Here is a 17581-nt window from a genome sequence, read left to right on the forward strand (position 1 = left end):
TGGGTGTGAGTCTTGTTTCTTATCCAAATACTGCACCTCCCCCCAGATCCTGGCACAGTTATCTGTACTGGGCAGATGCTGATGATTATTGTTTTTCCTAATGTGGGGGAAAAGGCAGGTTGAGAGAACCACTGGATGATGGGTAATCTCTCTCCAAGAAAGATGGTATTTAGAATCAGGTGGTCTGAATTTGAATCCCAGTTTTGCTACTCAATAGCTGTGTGACCTTGTGAAATTCAATTTCTGTGGGTCTCAATTTCTCCATCTATATAAGGAGGGGACTTCTGACCAAGACAGCTACTTGAATAGATCAGTTCTCCTATATATTTACTCCAGCAGAAACCTAAAAATTGCACCAGTTCAACTTGTACTCAAAACATACAATGAAAAATTATAGTCACAATTGAGCTGTGAGAGAAGAAAAGTGTTCAGAGATGTGAAGGAGGGGAGGAGCCAGCATCCATTGAACTTCACTCTTATTTGGGCTGAACAAAATGGGGTTGAACACATACACATACACGGAAACCCAAACAGTTTGTAGTAGAAATACTTCAGACTCAACAAGGAAATAAATTAAGGAATTAAGAGGGAGGATAATACTTAGGAGGGAACAATCAGAAACAAAACAAACTTCCTGGTCCAAAAGGAAGAATTAAAAAGAAAAGCAAAGAACAGGAATGGCTGAATGACATAAAAATGGAATGAATTATTGTTGTGCCACAAGAAATGATGAAAGAGATATTTTTCAGAGAATCGTGAGCAGTCTGAAGCAATGCAAAGTGGGATGGGCAGAACTAGGAGAAGAGTTTATTTAAGGCCTGGAATGTTGGAAAGAAAAACAATTTTGAAAGACTTAAAAACTGATCAATGCAATGATCGGCCTTGTCTCCAGAGAACTAACTGATGAAAAATGTTGCTCATCTGTTGGCAGCTAGGTGATGGACTCAAGGTGTGGAAAGAGATTTTTGAATGTGGTTACTTTGTAGATTTCTTTTGTTCAGCTCTATTTCTTATAAGGCTTCTTCTTTATTGAAGAGCTGCAGGAAAGGGGAGAAGGAGCAGTATGCAATTGTTATCCCGAAAAGGAGGTCAATGAAACGCTTTTTAAAAAATGCACCAAAGAGAACAGAAAGAAACACAGATAAGCAGGACAGTTTTAAAGATAATGCATGGAAAAAAAGAATGCATGGAATGTGTAATATAATTTTTTAAAAGCAAGTTGTATAAAATGGAAATTCACCATTTGACATACAATCATCTTTTAGTGTTCCATTGTGTGTGTGTGGAAATAATCACTTTTTTTGTTTGTTTGTTTTTAGGTTCTCATGTATTAATAAAATAAGAGAGTTGGACCAGAGAACCTTAAAGGATCTTTCCAACTCTGAATCTATGATCCTGTGAATCAAAGAGCTTAGAAACCTCAGATCCATCCCATTTTGTAGCTAAAGAAACCAAGGCCCATTGAGATGAAATGAATTTGATAATAAAGGTAGTTAGATGGTTAACAGAACCATGACTAAAAGCAATGGTTTTGTTCAATGAGGCGGTTAGTGAAACACATTTGTTTTCTAAACATTAGAACATTAGAATGATCTAAACATTCTAAACAGAAAATATTAGGGTTTATCTGTAAGGGAATTTTGAACCTATGTCAGCTTTGGAGGCATGTGTTTGTGTGTGTCTATATATATGTGGTCAGGTTACCCAAGTGACCTGAGAGAGAGAGAGACAGATACAGGCACAAACAGAGAGACAGAAAGAGACAGTTTAGTTCTCAACTTGGGTTCAAGTTGATGCCTGATATTGTCATATTTAATAGCTGCTCAAGGAATATTAGTTGAATAATGTAGCTTTGAGTCTAAAAATTGAGCGATGTTTCATGAGTTAACTTCAGAGTTTTCAATTATTGGATAATTTTATGAAGTACTAAAACCTAAGCATCAGGTACTTTGCAAAAAATGTTCATCAGCTTTTCTTTGTCTTGTTCCTGTGCTAATGGAAAAAAGGACAATTTAAAGATATCAAGCCTCAAACACCACCATATTTGTAACTTGTTACAGAGATAAAAAAAATTTCTAAACCTAAAAAGGGTTGGTCCCTAGAGGCTGCTTCTCCTCTCTAGTCCTGAGGAACTCAGGAAAACTCAAATAGGTACAATTCAAGAGGATTTTATTAAGTGTATACTGTGTTCAAGCACCGAGACTGGCCCTGGGAATACAGAGAGAAAGTCTCTGTCATCAAGGAGCTTATATTCCAATAGGTGTAGAGGGGATGGGATGGATAAGTTAATGCATATAAATAAATCTGTTGTATAATAACAGATAAGAAAATAGAAAATAACCTGAGACAGGAAGGATGGAAAGAGAATATTAACAATGAAAGAAAGTAGGAAAGTTTTCTAGAGGAAAGAATATCTGAGCCCTACCTTGAAGAAAGCTAAGGATTTTAAGAGAGGAAGATAAGGAAGGAGTCCATTTTAGGCACAGTAGCAATCTTTGCAAAAGTATATACCCTTCCAAGATATAATGACAAATTCATGGTAGAACAGGGCTACTTAAATGGAATGTACTGTGGGGGGGGGGGAAGGGGGGAGGGTTATGTTATGTGAAGAGGAAGAGGAGGAAGAGGAAAAGTAGCAAGAAGAGGTAGAGGAGGAGCAATATGAAATAAATGTAGAAAGGTTAAGCTAGAGCCAGACTGAAAAGGAGTTTAAATGATGGGCTGAGGAGCTAGTTTGATCCTTGATACGATGAGAGTCACTGTAGATTCTTGAATATGGAGAATGGCGTGACATGGATATAACATGAACATGTGCTTTAGAAGATTATAGTGGCAACAATGCATAGGCTGAGTTGGAGAAGGAGACTGAAGCAGGGGAAATGCAATAGCAATTGCCATCCTCCCAAGTAGGAGGTGATGTGGGCTGTGGCCATGTGAGAAAAGGGAAGGTGCAAAAGGAAGAAGGAAGTCTTCCCAAATCTTGGTAACTGCTTGAAGTAGGGATAGAAAAGAAGGAGAATTAAAAAAAAAATAATTTCATTTCAAGTGTTTATTAAGTACCTGTCTATGTCCCATTTTGTCCTAAGTACTTGGACGCACCAAAAAAAAGTAAAAACAAACCCCCCAAAAAACCATTCTCTTGCTCTTCTGCAGAAGCATTTTTGTAAGTTAGAATAGGCTGTAAAATTATACCCACTTTGCATATTTGGAAACTGAAAAGACCCGATCATATGGTATAAAGCTCTGTATAGGTTACAAAATATTTCTGGGGCCCAAAGCAGTCATGTGGAATAAGATAAAAAAAGTTTAAAAAAAGAGAAAGAAGAAAAGAGGAAGGAAGGAAAGAAAGAAAAGATGGAGGTAGGGAAGGAGGGAAGAATGTTGTTTATCAGAGTACAAATATCTATATTCTCATTTCAATATTTTTGTACATTTGAGTCATTTTCCTCTTTGTGGTAGAGCCTCATACTTTTATCTCCAGGTCAAAGGATATTCATAGTTTAATAGATTTGGGGGGCATAGTTCTAAGTTGCTTTATAGAATGGCTGGACCAATTTGCAGCTCCACCAAACTTGGTGATAATAATTTATCTGACAGTCCCTCTTTGTCATTGTTTAGTCATTTCAGTCTGATTCTTTGTGGCCCCTTTAGGAATTTTCTTGTCAAAGATACTGGCTATTTCCTTCTCCAACTTATTTTGCAGATAAGGAAACTGAGGCAAACAGGGTTTTGTGACTGCCCAGAGTTACACAGCTAGTAAGTGTCTAAAGCTGGTTGAAATCTGGCAGATGTTTTCTTGTCTTTGCACTCTACCACCTAGCTTCCCATAGCCTCTCTAGCATTTGTGATTCTCCATTTTTTGTCAACTTTGCCATTCTCGTGGGGTGAGGTGCTACCTTAATTTTCTTTTCTCTAGTTATTAGGAATTTAGTGCTTTTTTTTATATGGCTATAGATAACTTGGTTCTTTTCCTTTGAAAACTGACTCTTCATATCCCTAGACAATTTATCAGTCAAGAGCTGATACAGGTTCTCTGGCCTGTTTTATTTTCTTGCAGCAAACTCACTATTTCTAGTGCCAAAAAACTTTAATATTCACCATATGATATGGAGAAGGCTCTGTAGCACCTGATTCCTCCTTTTATGAGGTCTGACCTCTATACTAGACTGCCTTTAGTCTTACATCTAGGCCCAGTCCCTTTCTAAAAATCTCTGATATGTGCTGCTGAACTATATTTCATCTCTGTCTTTCACTCTGGGTTTTCCATGTCTTCCTTCTGAATCTGTTCAGATACCTTGGTGGACTCCCCCCTTCAGGTCCCTTGAGCAAAAAAGTTTAGACAATGCTACTGTTACTGCTGCTGACAGATAGCATTTGCACAGTGCTTTAAGGTTCACAAAGCACTTTACAAGTAGTATCTAATTTTATAGAGCACCCTATGAGGTGTGGTTATTTTATTATCCTCATTTTTTTCAGTTCAGGAAACTGAGGTAGACAGATGGTAAGGTGCTTGACTAGGGTCATATGGCTAGGAAGTATCTGAGCCTGAATTTTAATTTAGATCTGCCTTACTCTAAGCCCAGTGTCCTCTGTCCATTGTGGCAGCTAATGTTCATGTAGCTCTTTAAGGTTTTCAAAGTATTTTTAGGATATACATACATAGACATATATGTATGTATATACACACAAACACATACATGCATATACATACACAACACACATATAAATATATATATATATACATATGTATGTGTATTTTATTTATATAGATAAATATAAATATCCATCTATATATATATACATGTCATTCCATTCTAAAAACAACCCAGTGAGGCAAATTCTATTTATTCATTTTAAAGATGAGAAAATTGAGATTCATTATGATTAAATCATATGACTGAGATTACACAGCTAGTAAGTATATGAGGCAGTATTAGAACCCAGATCTAAGACAGGGAGATGGCATAATGGATAGAGCAGTGGACTGGAAGTTAGACAAACCTGAGCTTGATTTTGGCTGTGTGAATCTGGGCACGACATTAACACCTCCCAGTCTCAGTTTCTTTGCCTATAAAATGGAGGTGATATTTCATCTGAGAATGAAACAGCATATGTATAGAGCTTTGTAAATCTTAAAGTGCTATCTGAAAGCAATTTTTATTGTTATTATTGAATGATAAGTCTTCTCCTCCATGTCCTTTTTGCCTCCCATAACAACCCTGGTTCTCAGGTAACCGGAAGAACAAGAGGGACAGGAATTATATGAAGCCAGTAAATATTCCACCCTTTTTTCTATTCTCCCTATTCCCCATGTGGTTTCTTATGATTCATTGCTCAAGCCTAAAGGCCAAGGCTTGGAGCTTACTAAAAGAAAAAAGAAGAGAATTCCAAGGGTATAACTCCAATGAGTCATGAAACATATATGTACAATTTAGTCTACAATTTAGCAAAAAAAAAAAAAAATGACAGAGCTGTGTCCTTGCCTTCAGTGCTACACAGGGAGAGCCTAAGGAGTCTACATCTACATACACAGGTAAATGATTTGAAGAAGAAACTCTGTGTGACATGAGTTAAGTAGCTAAAAGTTCTAGCTCATCTTCCTTTCTAACATCCCCATTGTCACAAAATTGCTTCTAATTGATGCACCCAAGAGCTTCAGATCTCTCAACCCACTACTGAGTGGTACTGAGCACTCAACTCCTAGCTGTGAAAATATCAAAGTATTACATTCTCCCTGATCCTGACAGCCTCAAGCCCACAAATACCTCCCTGCTTCTAGTAGAAAATGCCTTTCAGATGGTAAATTTGATCCAGGTTGCTAAGTTCTGTAAAACAAAATGGAAGAGAGAGAAACAGAGACAGAGACAGACAGAGAAACAGAGAGAAGGAACAACAGAAACAGAGGCAAAGAGAGACTGAGATGAGACACACAGAGAGAGACAGACATAAACAGAGCAGAGGGACAGGAGGGAGACAGACACAGAAATGGGGGAGGGGGAGAGACACACAGAGGAACAGGGGAAAGACAGAGAGACACGGAGAGAGATAGAGAAACATCTTTTAGACATGGCTTCCTGTACAAGAATGCAGAATGGATTCCCTTAGCTTCCCACATAATAGAATGGCCGTCTGCCACCTATCAAGACTATTCTTGGAGATCTCTTTTTTCATCCCAACATAAATGTAGTCCCAAAGTCAGCACAGGATTAGGAGAGTCCCTGTGTGTCCAATATTTCTGATCGACAGAAGGAGGGAGGAAGAGAGATAGAGGAAGACAGATATGGAGGGAGAGGGAAGAAGTAGTAAACAAAGAGAAAGAGACAAAGATAGAGGAAGACACCCAGAGAGATATGGAGGAAGGAAGAAGGGGAAGAGGAAGAAATAGGAGAGAGAGACATCAGCATAAGGACTACCTGGGATGGAGAGGCTGCCTTCCAGCATCAACCAACTCCTCTCTGTCACTGCACTTACTCATCTCCATTTATTCCTGGCTCTTTTCAAATCTTTAAAGTTCTAGCTTACACACATATCTAAGGATATGGAAAAATGAGCCCCTGCTCCACTATGACCCAGAAGACTTAAAATGGGTTTGAATAGAAACTTTGTAAAGGCCACTCTTCCTGAAGACCTGGCCTGTTAAATACTAAGCAACAGCAGAGCCAAGCTCATGAGCTGAATGTTTTTGCTTAAACAATCAAGGCCAAAAGTGAGACCAGAGCCAGTCTACATCCCAACACTGGTGACACAGGGACTCTCCTGATCCTGTGCTGGCTTTGGGACTACGTTTATGTTGGGAGGAGAAAAGAGATCGCCAAGAATAGTCTTGGGTAGGTGGCAGACAGACATTCTATTATGCAGAAAACTAAGGGATCCATTCTGCATTCACGTACAGGAAGCCATATTTAAAACATGCCCCTGTATTCTTTTATGCAGATAAAAATTCAGTACTATCAAATGAATCCATAGAATAAATGCCTTTGCATTAAGGAGGAGTTGGAAGATAGGATTATATGAACCCTTTTTATACTGAAGGTACGGATGAGCAATCTGAATTAATATGGAAAAAAATAATGAAGCTAATAAACATGTTGCTACCACATAAAAAATGTCATGTACGGTAGCATAGCATGCTTACTCTGTCAGCACCAAAGGTCACCAAGTAAGCTTCTCTCCATGAGACCGACCACCAAAAGATTACAGATTTATCAATTAATGAGTAAGCTTTTCTAAGTGTCTCCTTTGCATCAAATACTATGCTAGGCATAGGGATACAGAAATAAAAGAAACTGTTCCTGCCTGCAAGAGGCTTACATTTTCCTGGGCTAATACAAATAAAGAATGCTTTCTCGTTGGGTGGGAGAAATCAGAAAAGCTCACTTTTTTTCTTTCTTTTAGAAAAGTCCTTTTGAAGAAAAAATATGAATGTTTTGAAAAACATGGCTTTAGTCTCTGTCATAAGTAGTTTTTGGCCTCTGAATTTCATATAGAGATGTTTTCCCTTGTGAGGGCAGGGAGTTTCAGTGACCTGCTTTTGTATTTGAAATTTATTAAAAATGAAGTGACAGCAGGCAGGAAGGGGTAATCAGTGCTAAAAGGAAATATAAAAAGTCCATAAGGGGTGGTGGACAATGGAGTTGGAGGAGCTGGGTCCTTTGTGATCTCGAGCAGGTCAGCTTCTCTGAGATTTAGCTTCCTGATCTATAAAATGACAGGATTTGGACTGCATGACCTCTAATGTCTCGTGTCTTTCTGGCTTTAAATCACATCTGATCCTGTAAGGCTGAGGAAACAGCACATTTCCTGGGTTCTTCTGCTCCATCTTCATACCATCTGCAAGAAGAATGGGTATGTAGAAGAGTCAGAGACATCAGGTGAAGGTCAGAGTCAGGAATCAAGCCTAATAATTATGACACTGTATTTCTGATTGAGAAGTGGTGAGCATCTATGGTTATTAAGCATTTAAAGCTGCTAGGTGACTGGGCCTGGGGTCGGGAAGATTTGTCTTTATACTGAATCTAAATCTGACCTCAGATACTTACTAATTGTATGATCCTGGCAAGTCACTTCACCCTGTTTGCCTCAGTTTCCTCATCTGTAAAATGATCTGAAGAATGAAATGGCAAACCACTCCAGTATGTTTGCCAAGAAAACACCAAATGGGATCAAAAAGAGTTGGACAGGACTGAAGTGATTGAACAACAGTATCACTTTGAGCTAAATTCTCAGGGCAGATAAATGAGTAATCTGCTGTTGGGACTTTGTATTTGACATGGGATAGCCAAGCTGCTCTTAAGCTTGGAAATAGAGCTTTGGTCTTGAAGTTCCTGACTAGTTTATGTATTGAGCACATGTGCATATCTTTTCATGACTGATGAGTGATAAATACATCCAAAGTCCTTCAAGCTGTCCCCCCTTCCAAGATGACATCCAACTGTTAATGACTAGTCTTTGGATATGGCCATTCAATTATTTCTAAGGATTGATAGCTAGTAGCTGGATTCTAATCCAGACCAAGCTTCTCCATCTTAGCCATGAGGGACTCCATCAAATGTCTTGCTAAGACCTACACACTTCATACCTGGCTCATTCTCTTGATCTATAGCTTGAATAAATTGATTACATAAGGGCATGATGTTAGTCTGGCATGACAAGTTCTTGGAGCTCTGTTGCCTGTCACTAGAATATGCTAGGGTTTTCTTTTTCTTCCTTTTTATTTTTTCAAAATTACATCCTAGGATTAATGATATATTCTAGAATTTGCTCTGCTGACAGGAGCCAAGGGATTTGCTTCCAAATATGTATTTTGGAAGGGTAATGGTAAAGCTAATGATGTGGGACTTTCATCATGAGCAGTCAGTTCTTAGTGGGGCATTGTGGCAAGGTGGAAAAGTCCCTTGATTTAGATTCAGGAAGTGTAGCTTTGAGTCTCATCTCTACCACTTTGTTATTATGTGACCTAAGGCATTTTATTTATTAACCTCCCTAAATCTCACTTTCCTTATCTGTAAAATGGGGATAAAACACCCTCATTTTACGGGGTGGTTGTGGGGAGTAAATGAGAAAAAGTATGTGAAAAAAATGAGCTAGGTGGTACAGTAGATAGAGTATCAGGCCTCGAGTTAAGAAGTTCAAATCTGGTCTTGGACACTTACCAGCTGTATGACTCTGGGCAAATTACTTAACTCTGTTTGCCTCAGTTCCTCATCTGTAAAATGAACTGAAGAAGAAAATAGCAAACCATTACACTTTCTTTGCCAAGAAAACCCCAGATGGAATCAGAGAGTCATCCATAACTGAAACAACTAAACAACAATAGCAATATGAAAAGTGTATTTTAAATTGTAGGTAAGCTGTTATACTTAACATTCCAGTGCAAGAAAGATACCCAGATGATCAACAGATCACATCAATTAGTATGCAGAGTCTTCCATTTTTATTGGAAGGTTGAGCTTCTTGGTTCTATGATGTTGTATTTGAAATGTCTGGACCATAGAAAGATAAAAGGAAGCTCTGTTATGCTGTATGTTTGTTCTCTCTCTCTCTCTCTCTCCCAACTCCCCCCTCTCTTTCTCATTCTCTCTCTCTCTCTCTTTCTCATCTGTGTCTCTTTCTCTCCTTTCCCTTCCTTTCCCTTCCTTCCTTCCTTCCTTCCTTCCTTCCTTCCTTCCTTCCTTCCTTCCTTCCTTCCTTCCTTCCTTCCTTCTTTCCTTCCTTCCTTCTTTCCTTCCTTCCTTCTTTCCTTTCTTCCTTCCTTCTTTCCTTCCTTCCTTCCTTCCTTCCTTCCTTCCTTCCATCCATCCATCCATCCATCTTTTTCTTTCTTCCTCTCTCCTGCCCTTCCTCCCTCCCTGTTTGTGTCTCTGTCTCTCTCCTTCTTTCCTTCCTCCCCCCCCCATGTGTCTCTGTCTCTCTCCTTCCTTCCTTTCTCTCTCTCTCCTCCTTTTCTCTCTTTTCTTCCTTCCTTCCTCTTTTTCCTGCTTTTTTCTTCTCTGTCTCTCTGTCTGCCTCTCTTTGTTCTCTCTTTTATGAATGCAAGCATATTCACTTATCTTAGGTATTTCCATAATGTGAAACAAGTGAACCTTTGACTGGGGATAGTCAAGTCTTAGTCATTGTCTTTTCTGCTAGTTTTTCTCACTTCCACAAGTGGACTTTTCTTTCCTACTTTGTCATTTTCCCACCATTGTGGCTGAGCTACGGATTTTCCCCTTCCTTCACACGTTCTTTCCCTCTGTCTCCTAGAGTCAAGCTATGCGGATTGTCCGGACTGTGGGCCAAGCCTTTGAGGTGTGTCACAAGCTGAGTCTTCAGCACACACAGCAGAACGCAGATGGACAAGAGGATGGAGAGAGTGAAAAGCACAGTGACAACTCGGGGGATCCAGGTAGGCTGCCCTCTCCATGAATGCTGGTATGAAGTCAGTCTCCAACTAGGCATGGAATGGGCCATTCAATGATGTAGAAATTCACTTCTTGGGGTAGCTAGATGATATAGTTGATAGAAGATTTTCCCTGGAGTCAGGAGGACCTGAGTTCAAATTCGGTCTCAGACACTTAACACTTCCTAGCTGTGTGACCCTTGATAAATCACTTAATGCCAATTGCCTCACTAAATAAATAAAAAAAGGAAAGAATGTTTCAGGGTATAAATTATAAATTTCACTATATTGCCAAGAAAACCAAGCATAAAAGAAAGAAAGAAACACACTCTGTTCATAGTTGAACAACAATAATCCCTTCCAGAGAGTAATTCTTCTTTGAGAATATCCTTGCTATTCTGGCTTATGGTCCTACCATCCCATGGGTCTTTATAGCTATACAATCTGACCGTGGAGAAATCTCACTTCAACCATTTGAGTCTTTATCTACTCATCATGGAAATGTGAGGTTAGATGAGATTACCTCTAAGACCACATACATCTCTTTTTCAATCTTCTGATCTTAGCTCCTTTCTGAGGGGGAGCATGGCCAGCTGTCATTTAGTTGCTGCCTTGAGGCAGAGGATAGTGAATGACATTCATGATAACCTGGAGGTCAAGATGTTCTTCTTCCAACCTTATTTGTTCCTTACGATTTACTATGGTATAAAGTGACCTCAATGAGTTGTTGGACTTATCCCAACAATGTGTTTTCCCAGGCTGTAAAAAAAAAGTTTTATTTTTTTATTTGAAGATAAAATAAATACACATTTGGATGTGGAAATAAATAGCCAGAAAATACTTTGGAATTTACATTTTTCAAATTCAGGGTATTTCAGTTCATAAGCCTTTTTTAAAATTGATTTTAAGAAATTTAAAAACTGTAATTTCCAATTATGACTTCATTGTGCTGAGAGGAATAAATTTTACAATCTATTGTTTTAAATCGTGGCTGGATAGAAGTCTAAACCTAAAGTCAGGAAGGTGAGACCCCCCCAGATTCATCATCAGGCTCTTACTAGGTACATGATCTTGGGCAAGTCACTTAACTGCTTTCTGCCTCAGTTTCTTTAACTATAAAATGGAGATAACAATAACACTTACCTCTCAAGGTTATTGTGAGGATCAAATGAGAAAATATTTATAAAACTTTTAGTACAGTATCCGATACATAGTAGATATATAATGAATTCTTGTTCCTTCTTTCCTTTATTGGGGGGAAGGAAGGGGCTGTAGGGAAAGAGACTCCAAAATGTATTATTTAAGAGAAGGTTAGTGAGAATGGAGAAAAGTAATTGGTGAACACAAATTGCTAGTATCCTGGTCACAACCTGGTAAGTCCAAGGGAATGCTATAGATATAGTTTATTTAGGTTTTAAAACAGCCTTTACAAAATATCTATTTTTGTGGACAAAATAGAAAAATTTAAATTAGATGATCATAGATTTTATGTGACCACAGAATTGGTTGATAGCCAGGCCACAAGAATCATTGTTAATAGTATTGTGGAAGCTTAAAAGCTAATTTCTAGTGCTTGGCCCTGTTCTGTTTGATATACTGAATAGTGATTTTGAATAAAGAAACAGGTGATAAGCTCATAGATAAAATAAAGCAGGAAGGTATGGCTAACATAGGGAAAAGAAAAGGAATGAGCATCATATTGTATCTACCATATGCTGCACACACTGTGCTCTTATAAATATGATCTCATTTGAACCTCACAGTAACTCAAAAAGGAAGGTGCTACTCCATTTTACAGTTGGGGAAACTGAGGCAACAAACTGTCAAGCCACTAATCCAAGATCGCATAGCTAGTAAATGCCTGAGGCAGGATTTGAACTCAGGTCTTCTTCAACTACAGACTTGGTACTCTATCTAGTATACCCCCAGGAGCCTCATTCACCCTGGATAAGAAAGTCAGAATCCATAAAGGACACCAATTCTATTATCTGTTATGTCTTAATTGCTGGCATTCATATCAGTATGTACCCTGTCTAGTTACCAGAGTCAAAGGGGGCAGTTAGATACCCACCCTTCCATGATTATCTCCGAACTGACAAGTTTCCCCTTTTTGGAAATGCTCAACCGGAGGCTGAACATCTGGGAATATCCTCTTGGTGAGGTTTTTGTGGTGGGGATTGTTACTTGGGCAAAAGTCAGACTAATTGTCCTGAGAGAAACTGTTTAGTTCTATGATTCAGCTTTTCTGTGAAATGAATGTTAAGCATTGTGAATTGCAAACAAACAAACAAAAAATAAAATAGTCCCTCTAGTTAGGGAACTTATATATGAATAAGAGGAGCATTATCACTTAGGGGATCTTCTTGGCCAGGGAGGGCTACCTAGGATTTAAAATTTAAAGTGGCGCCATCATGAAATTGATAATTGATATACCCATCAGTGGCAGAATTGATTTAACTAAAATTCAGCACCTGGAAGGGGGAGGTAGGCTGGGAGTGGTGCATTGGATCCACACTCAGATCTTTCCAGATCTTATCCCTTATCCCTTATTTCCTATCCACTTTGCTACCTAGTAAGCTTTAGATCAAAGATAATATTTGGCGTTCATATGGGATTTTGTGGATATAAAATTATTTATGTATCATTTTATCTGAGCTTTATAACAACTTTGTGAAATAACAGTTATTATAAGTATTTTTACTCCCATTTTGCAGATGACAAAATTGAAACTCTAAGAATCTAACAATTTGATTTTGTGGAGGGGGGTTCTGAGACTAGGTATCTATAGGCTTAGTGGCAGTGCCCACTCTCAGGCTTGATCCCAGTACTGATTCTGATGGAAAAACCCATGTAGAGTTTCTGACCTGGACAAGTTTGCCCCTCTTTTGGCAATCCTGCAGCTACCTGTTCTGGGGGGCTCATAAAGTTGACACCAGGCTTGGTTTGGATACCCCTGCTGAACCTCAAGCCCGAGAGGAAGCAATTTTCCCAAAATCAAAAGTAATTGGCACAACACAGGTTCTCTTCCAGGATGTCACACTGCCTCTCAAAAATAATAGATGCACACAAAGCAAGCTGCTTTATTCAGTTAAGAATGAAAGCTGATTTGCTTCTTTCTAAACCTTAGGCATTGGGTTTCAGAACTTCATCCATGTGGAAGAAAATTGATAGTGACTCATTCTTATCCCTGATGTTCATGTATCTTTAAGGGTGATACCTTCTCCCTGCAGTGGCCTTGCTGGTAGAGAGCTAGAACTTGGCTCTTCTTGGTGCTTATTTCTACCAATCACCATTGTCAGCTCTGCAGGTTTTATTCCCAATCAAGGAAAAGTGCAAACTAGAAAGAAAAAAAACTAGGAAATTGTTTTCCCCAAAATGCCATCCCTCAATTTAAAAGGAATGGACCAGTTCCCAGAGGCTATGTGTTTGATCACTGGACTCCATTAATATTAACACAGAAGATCTGAAAAATTTGATTTAGTCTCCAAGGCTTCACATTGTTCCCAGTAGGTAGAATTGAATGAGTAAAGGAATGGAGTCTCTTGAGATCAATTAGGAGTGGAGAGGAGTAGACAGGATTGGAGAAAAGGGGGGAAGCTAATCTATTATTCTAGTCAAGGGAAGAAGTATTTATTAAGTTCTTAGTGTGAGCCAAGTATTGTGCTAAGTACCTGGGATAAAAAGAATGAACAAAAATAGTTCCTGCCCTCAAGGAGTTTACCATTTAATGAGAGAGCCAGCATGCAAACTAGTTCTATACAAAGAAGGTAGATATACATACATACATACATACATATACATACATATATATATAAAGAGATAGATAAATATAGAAATAGAGATAGATGTAGATAAATACAGAGAGATGGTAGATTTATAGATATAGATAGATATATAGAAATAGGTAGAGATAGAGAAAAGAAACAGAAATAGAGAGAGGTACAGATAGAGATAGATAGATATACATTACATATATATGTAAATGTATAAAGAAAGAGGTAGGTAAATGGAAATATAGAAATAGAGTTTTATCTCTATAGAGATAGATATAGAGACAGACAGAAATAGGTAGATATATAAATAAGAGAAATGGACAGAGATAGGTAACTATATAAATAAGAGAAATAGAGAATGAGAGACGGGGGGGGGGGGGGGGGGGGGAAGGTAGGATAAATAGATAGGTAAATATATAGATAAGAGAAACAGGTGAGAGAGAGAGAGAGAGAGAACACACATCAGTAGAAGAGGGAGAATAAAGAAAGTGTTTTCTGTCAAGACAACTGAATGCCAGGGATAATCTTTTCACCCAATAGATAAGTTTGAAACCATTTCCCCTTCACAAAAAAAAAGTGGAAATTAGAATAGAAGTGAATAGAGTTTAGCTAGGGAGCTACATTCATAGTGTGATATGCTGGAGACCAGAAAATATTACAAAATAAGGAAAGAGTTCTAGATTTGGAGTTAAAGGATCCAAATTCAAATCTTGATTTCTTTTATTATTCTACGTGCTCAATACCAGACTAGTTAATTAACCCCCAGGAACTACAGTCACTTCTTATGTAAAATGAGCTGTTTGCATATGATGACCTCCAAAGTTCTTTTAGTTCTCAGATACTATGACCCTAGGGAGGTTTCAGCTTTATCTGCACAAGAGACCTCTAGGAAGCACAGTAGGTAATAGCCTGGCTTTGAAGGCAGAAAGCTCTTAGTTCAAATCCTATCTCAGATACTCATTCATTTCTGGACAAGTCATTTTAACCCTACTCAGCCTCAGCCTCAGTTTCTTGGTCTATAAAAAGGGAATAATAATAGCATCTACCTTACAAGGTTGTTGTGAGCATTAGGTAAGATAACATGTAGAGCCTTTATCAATTTTAAAATTGTATGTAAATGCCAACTATAATCATCATTATATAATTATAGTCTCATTATTATTATTGCAAGATTAGAGTGGGATAGAATAGGATATAGGTCAGGACTGAGGAATACTGTTGGCTTTACCATGGTTTATCTCAAATAGTTAATAATCAACAAGCATTAAGTTTCTATCATGTGCCAGACACTGTGCTAAGCACATGTGGTACATGATACTGAAACCAAGCAAAGGAAATGAAAAATAAAGTTACCTGGAAAGTTCAGATCCTTCTATGAAGTGAGACTCTGGGAGGAGTTTATTGCTCTGCTCTCCATTCCTCCAAAGAGGGGAGGGACAACTGAGGATGCTGAGAAAGGGCTGAGTATCAAAAGCTGAGTCATACTGCATTAGAATGAAAATTTGGGTGATGAATTTCTCCAGGGGGAAACACTGTGTTCTTTCAGTACAAATCAAGTGGAGCCACTGATGGAAAATAAAGAGATATCAGAGGTTCTTGTGCAGATAAGAAGATTGAAGTTAATGCTTATTATCCTTTCAATAAGATAGAAAAGGATTTGAGGAAATAACAATGCTGAAGAAGAAGAATGAAACTGACTAACAAAATGACATCACCTTTATTTTTATTAACAAGTAAAAAAAGGAATACTAGGTTTTGCAGGAGTAAATGTTGAAAACTATCCTTGCATATATTCTGAAAACAAAAAGCTATTATTAAAAAAAATAAAAAAAAAAACCTAAGATCTTGGAAATTAATTCATGTTCTTAGATTGTCATGATGGAGATAGGGACCATTTTCTGTTAATCTATGTCTTGTAGGTCTTCATGGGCAATAAATTTCTAGACAGTATTTCATGAAGGGTGTGATGATGATGTTAGCTTAGAGAGACAGGGAGATAATCAATGCCTAACATCCACCTGTGAAAACATTTGCTTAGACCAGATAGGATTCACGACTCATTTCATAATGCCTAAATAGAAGCTGTTTATTTAAGATATAATGTCTATCTACAGGGAAGTCAAAACACTGGCCAGACAGTATTTCAGTGAAGTTAAGACTATTTGACTGAATAAAATGGGAGTGGAATAGGGTTGGGGTTAAGATGAAAAGGAATTATTAGAGCTGTTGCCTGAAAAGCCCACCATGGTAAAGGAACCAGGCAACAGTAACTGACCTTCTCCCATTTTGAAATGATTTTTTTAGAATATATTCTGTTGAGTAATAAAACTAAAAAGCAGGTGGCTTGATGGGAAGTACATTAAATATGAAAGAAGACAAAAGCCCTGAATTCTAGGCAAATAAAACACAGAGGGATGGTAGAAAGGGTGCTGAATTTTGAAGTCAAAAGACATGATCTGGGTTTGAATTCTTACTCTACCATCTACTTACTGCCTTTATTTAGTGTGTGGGGTTGGGGAGTGGAAGGGGGAATTTACCTCTCTGGGCCTGTTTCTTCATTTTGTAAAACAAGGAGTCTGAACCAAATTAACTTTGTGTTGCTTTCCAGCTCTAAATTGGGGTCCCAAGTCCCAAGTGTTCTTTCCATAATTTATCTAGCACATGTTTAAGCACCTGTATTGTGGTGAGTAGACACTGGGCAAGTTAAAAATCTCACATAATACATGGTCCCTGCTTTCAAGCTTTTTATAGTCTGATAATAATAAGGAGAAGGAGGAGGGAGAGGAGGAAGAGGAGTAGAAAGAAGGAGGAGGAGGAGGGGGAGAAGGAAGAAGAAGAAAGAGGAGGAGGAGAAAATGGCAAACCACTTCAGTATCTTTGCCAGGAAAGCTCCAATAGGGTCACAAAGACTCAGACATGCTGAAATGACTGTATGACAATAACAGCAGAATAATAATAGATAATATTTGGATAGTGCTTTAAGATTTGGAAATTGCTTTATAGGTATCTTGTTTACCTTCATGATATTGAGACATGAGTGTTATTATCTTCTTTTTGTGGATGAGAAAATTGAGGCAAATGGAAGGTATCTAACTTGCCCAGGGACACATAGTTAATGTCTGAGTCAGTATTTGAATTCAGGTCTTTCTGATTCCAAGAGCTGTATTCTTTCCACTACACCAGCACCTGTTCTTCCTCACTTCAAAGTCCAAGCAAATTGACTTCCTGCATGCTTCCTATATGCATGGCTCCATTTCCTTTTTACATACCTTTTATACAATGTCCTCCTTCTTTAGCTCTATCTCTTGCTGTTTCAACTCTTTTCAAGATTTAACCCAACTGCCACCTTCAGTCAGAGACTTTTCCTAATATTTCTTATTGTTAGAGCCGCCTCAAATACTTTGTATTTGATTTTTGTGTATATAACATG

At 38.1% G+C, this 17581-nt stretch overlaps 1 protein-coding gene across 4 annotated transcripts in view; it reads left to right on the forward strand.

Moving 5' to 3' along the window:
* Positions 1–17581, forward strand: part of LOC100922210 (carboxyl-terminal PDZ ligand of neuronal nitric oxide synthase protein) — a 374239-nt gene that overhangs the window by 300898 nt on the left and 55760 nt on the right. For all 4 annotated transcript variants that reach the window (XM_023501741.2, XM_023501743.2, XM_031936789.1 and 1 more), the window contains one exon: positions 10243–10384. In XM_023501741.2, coding sequence (XP_023357509.1) covers positions 10243–10384 — 142 coding nt within the window. The remainder of the gene's footprint in view (positions 1–10242; positions 10385–17581) is intronic.

This window comes from Sarcophilus harrisii, chromosome 4 (assembly GCF_902635505.1).
Source record: "Sarcophilus harrisii chromosome 4, mSarHar1.11, whole genome shotgun sequence".
NCBI classification, from domain to species: Eukaryota; Metazoa; Chordata; class Mammalia; order Dasyuromorphia; family Dasyuridae; genus Sarcophilus; species Sarcophilus harrisii.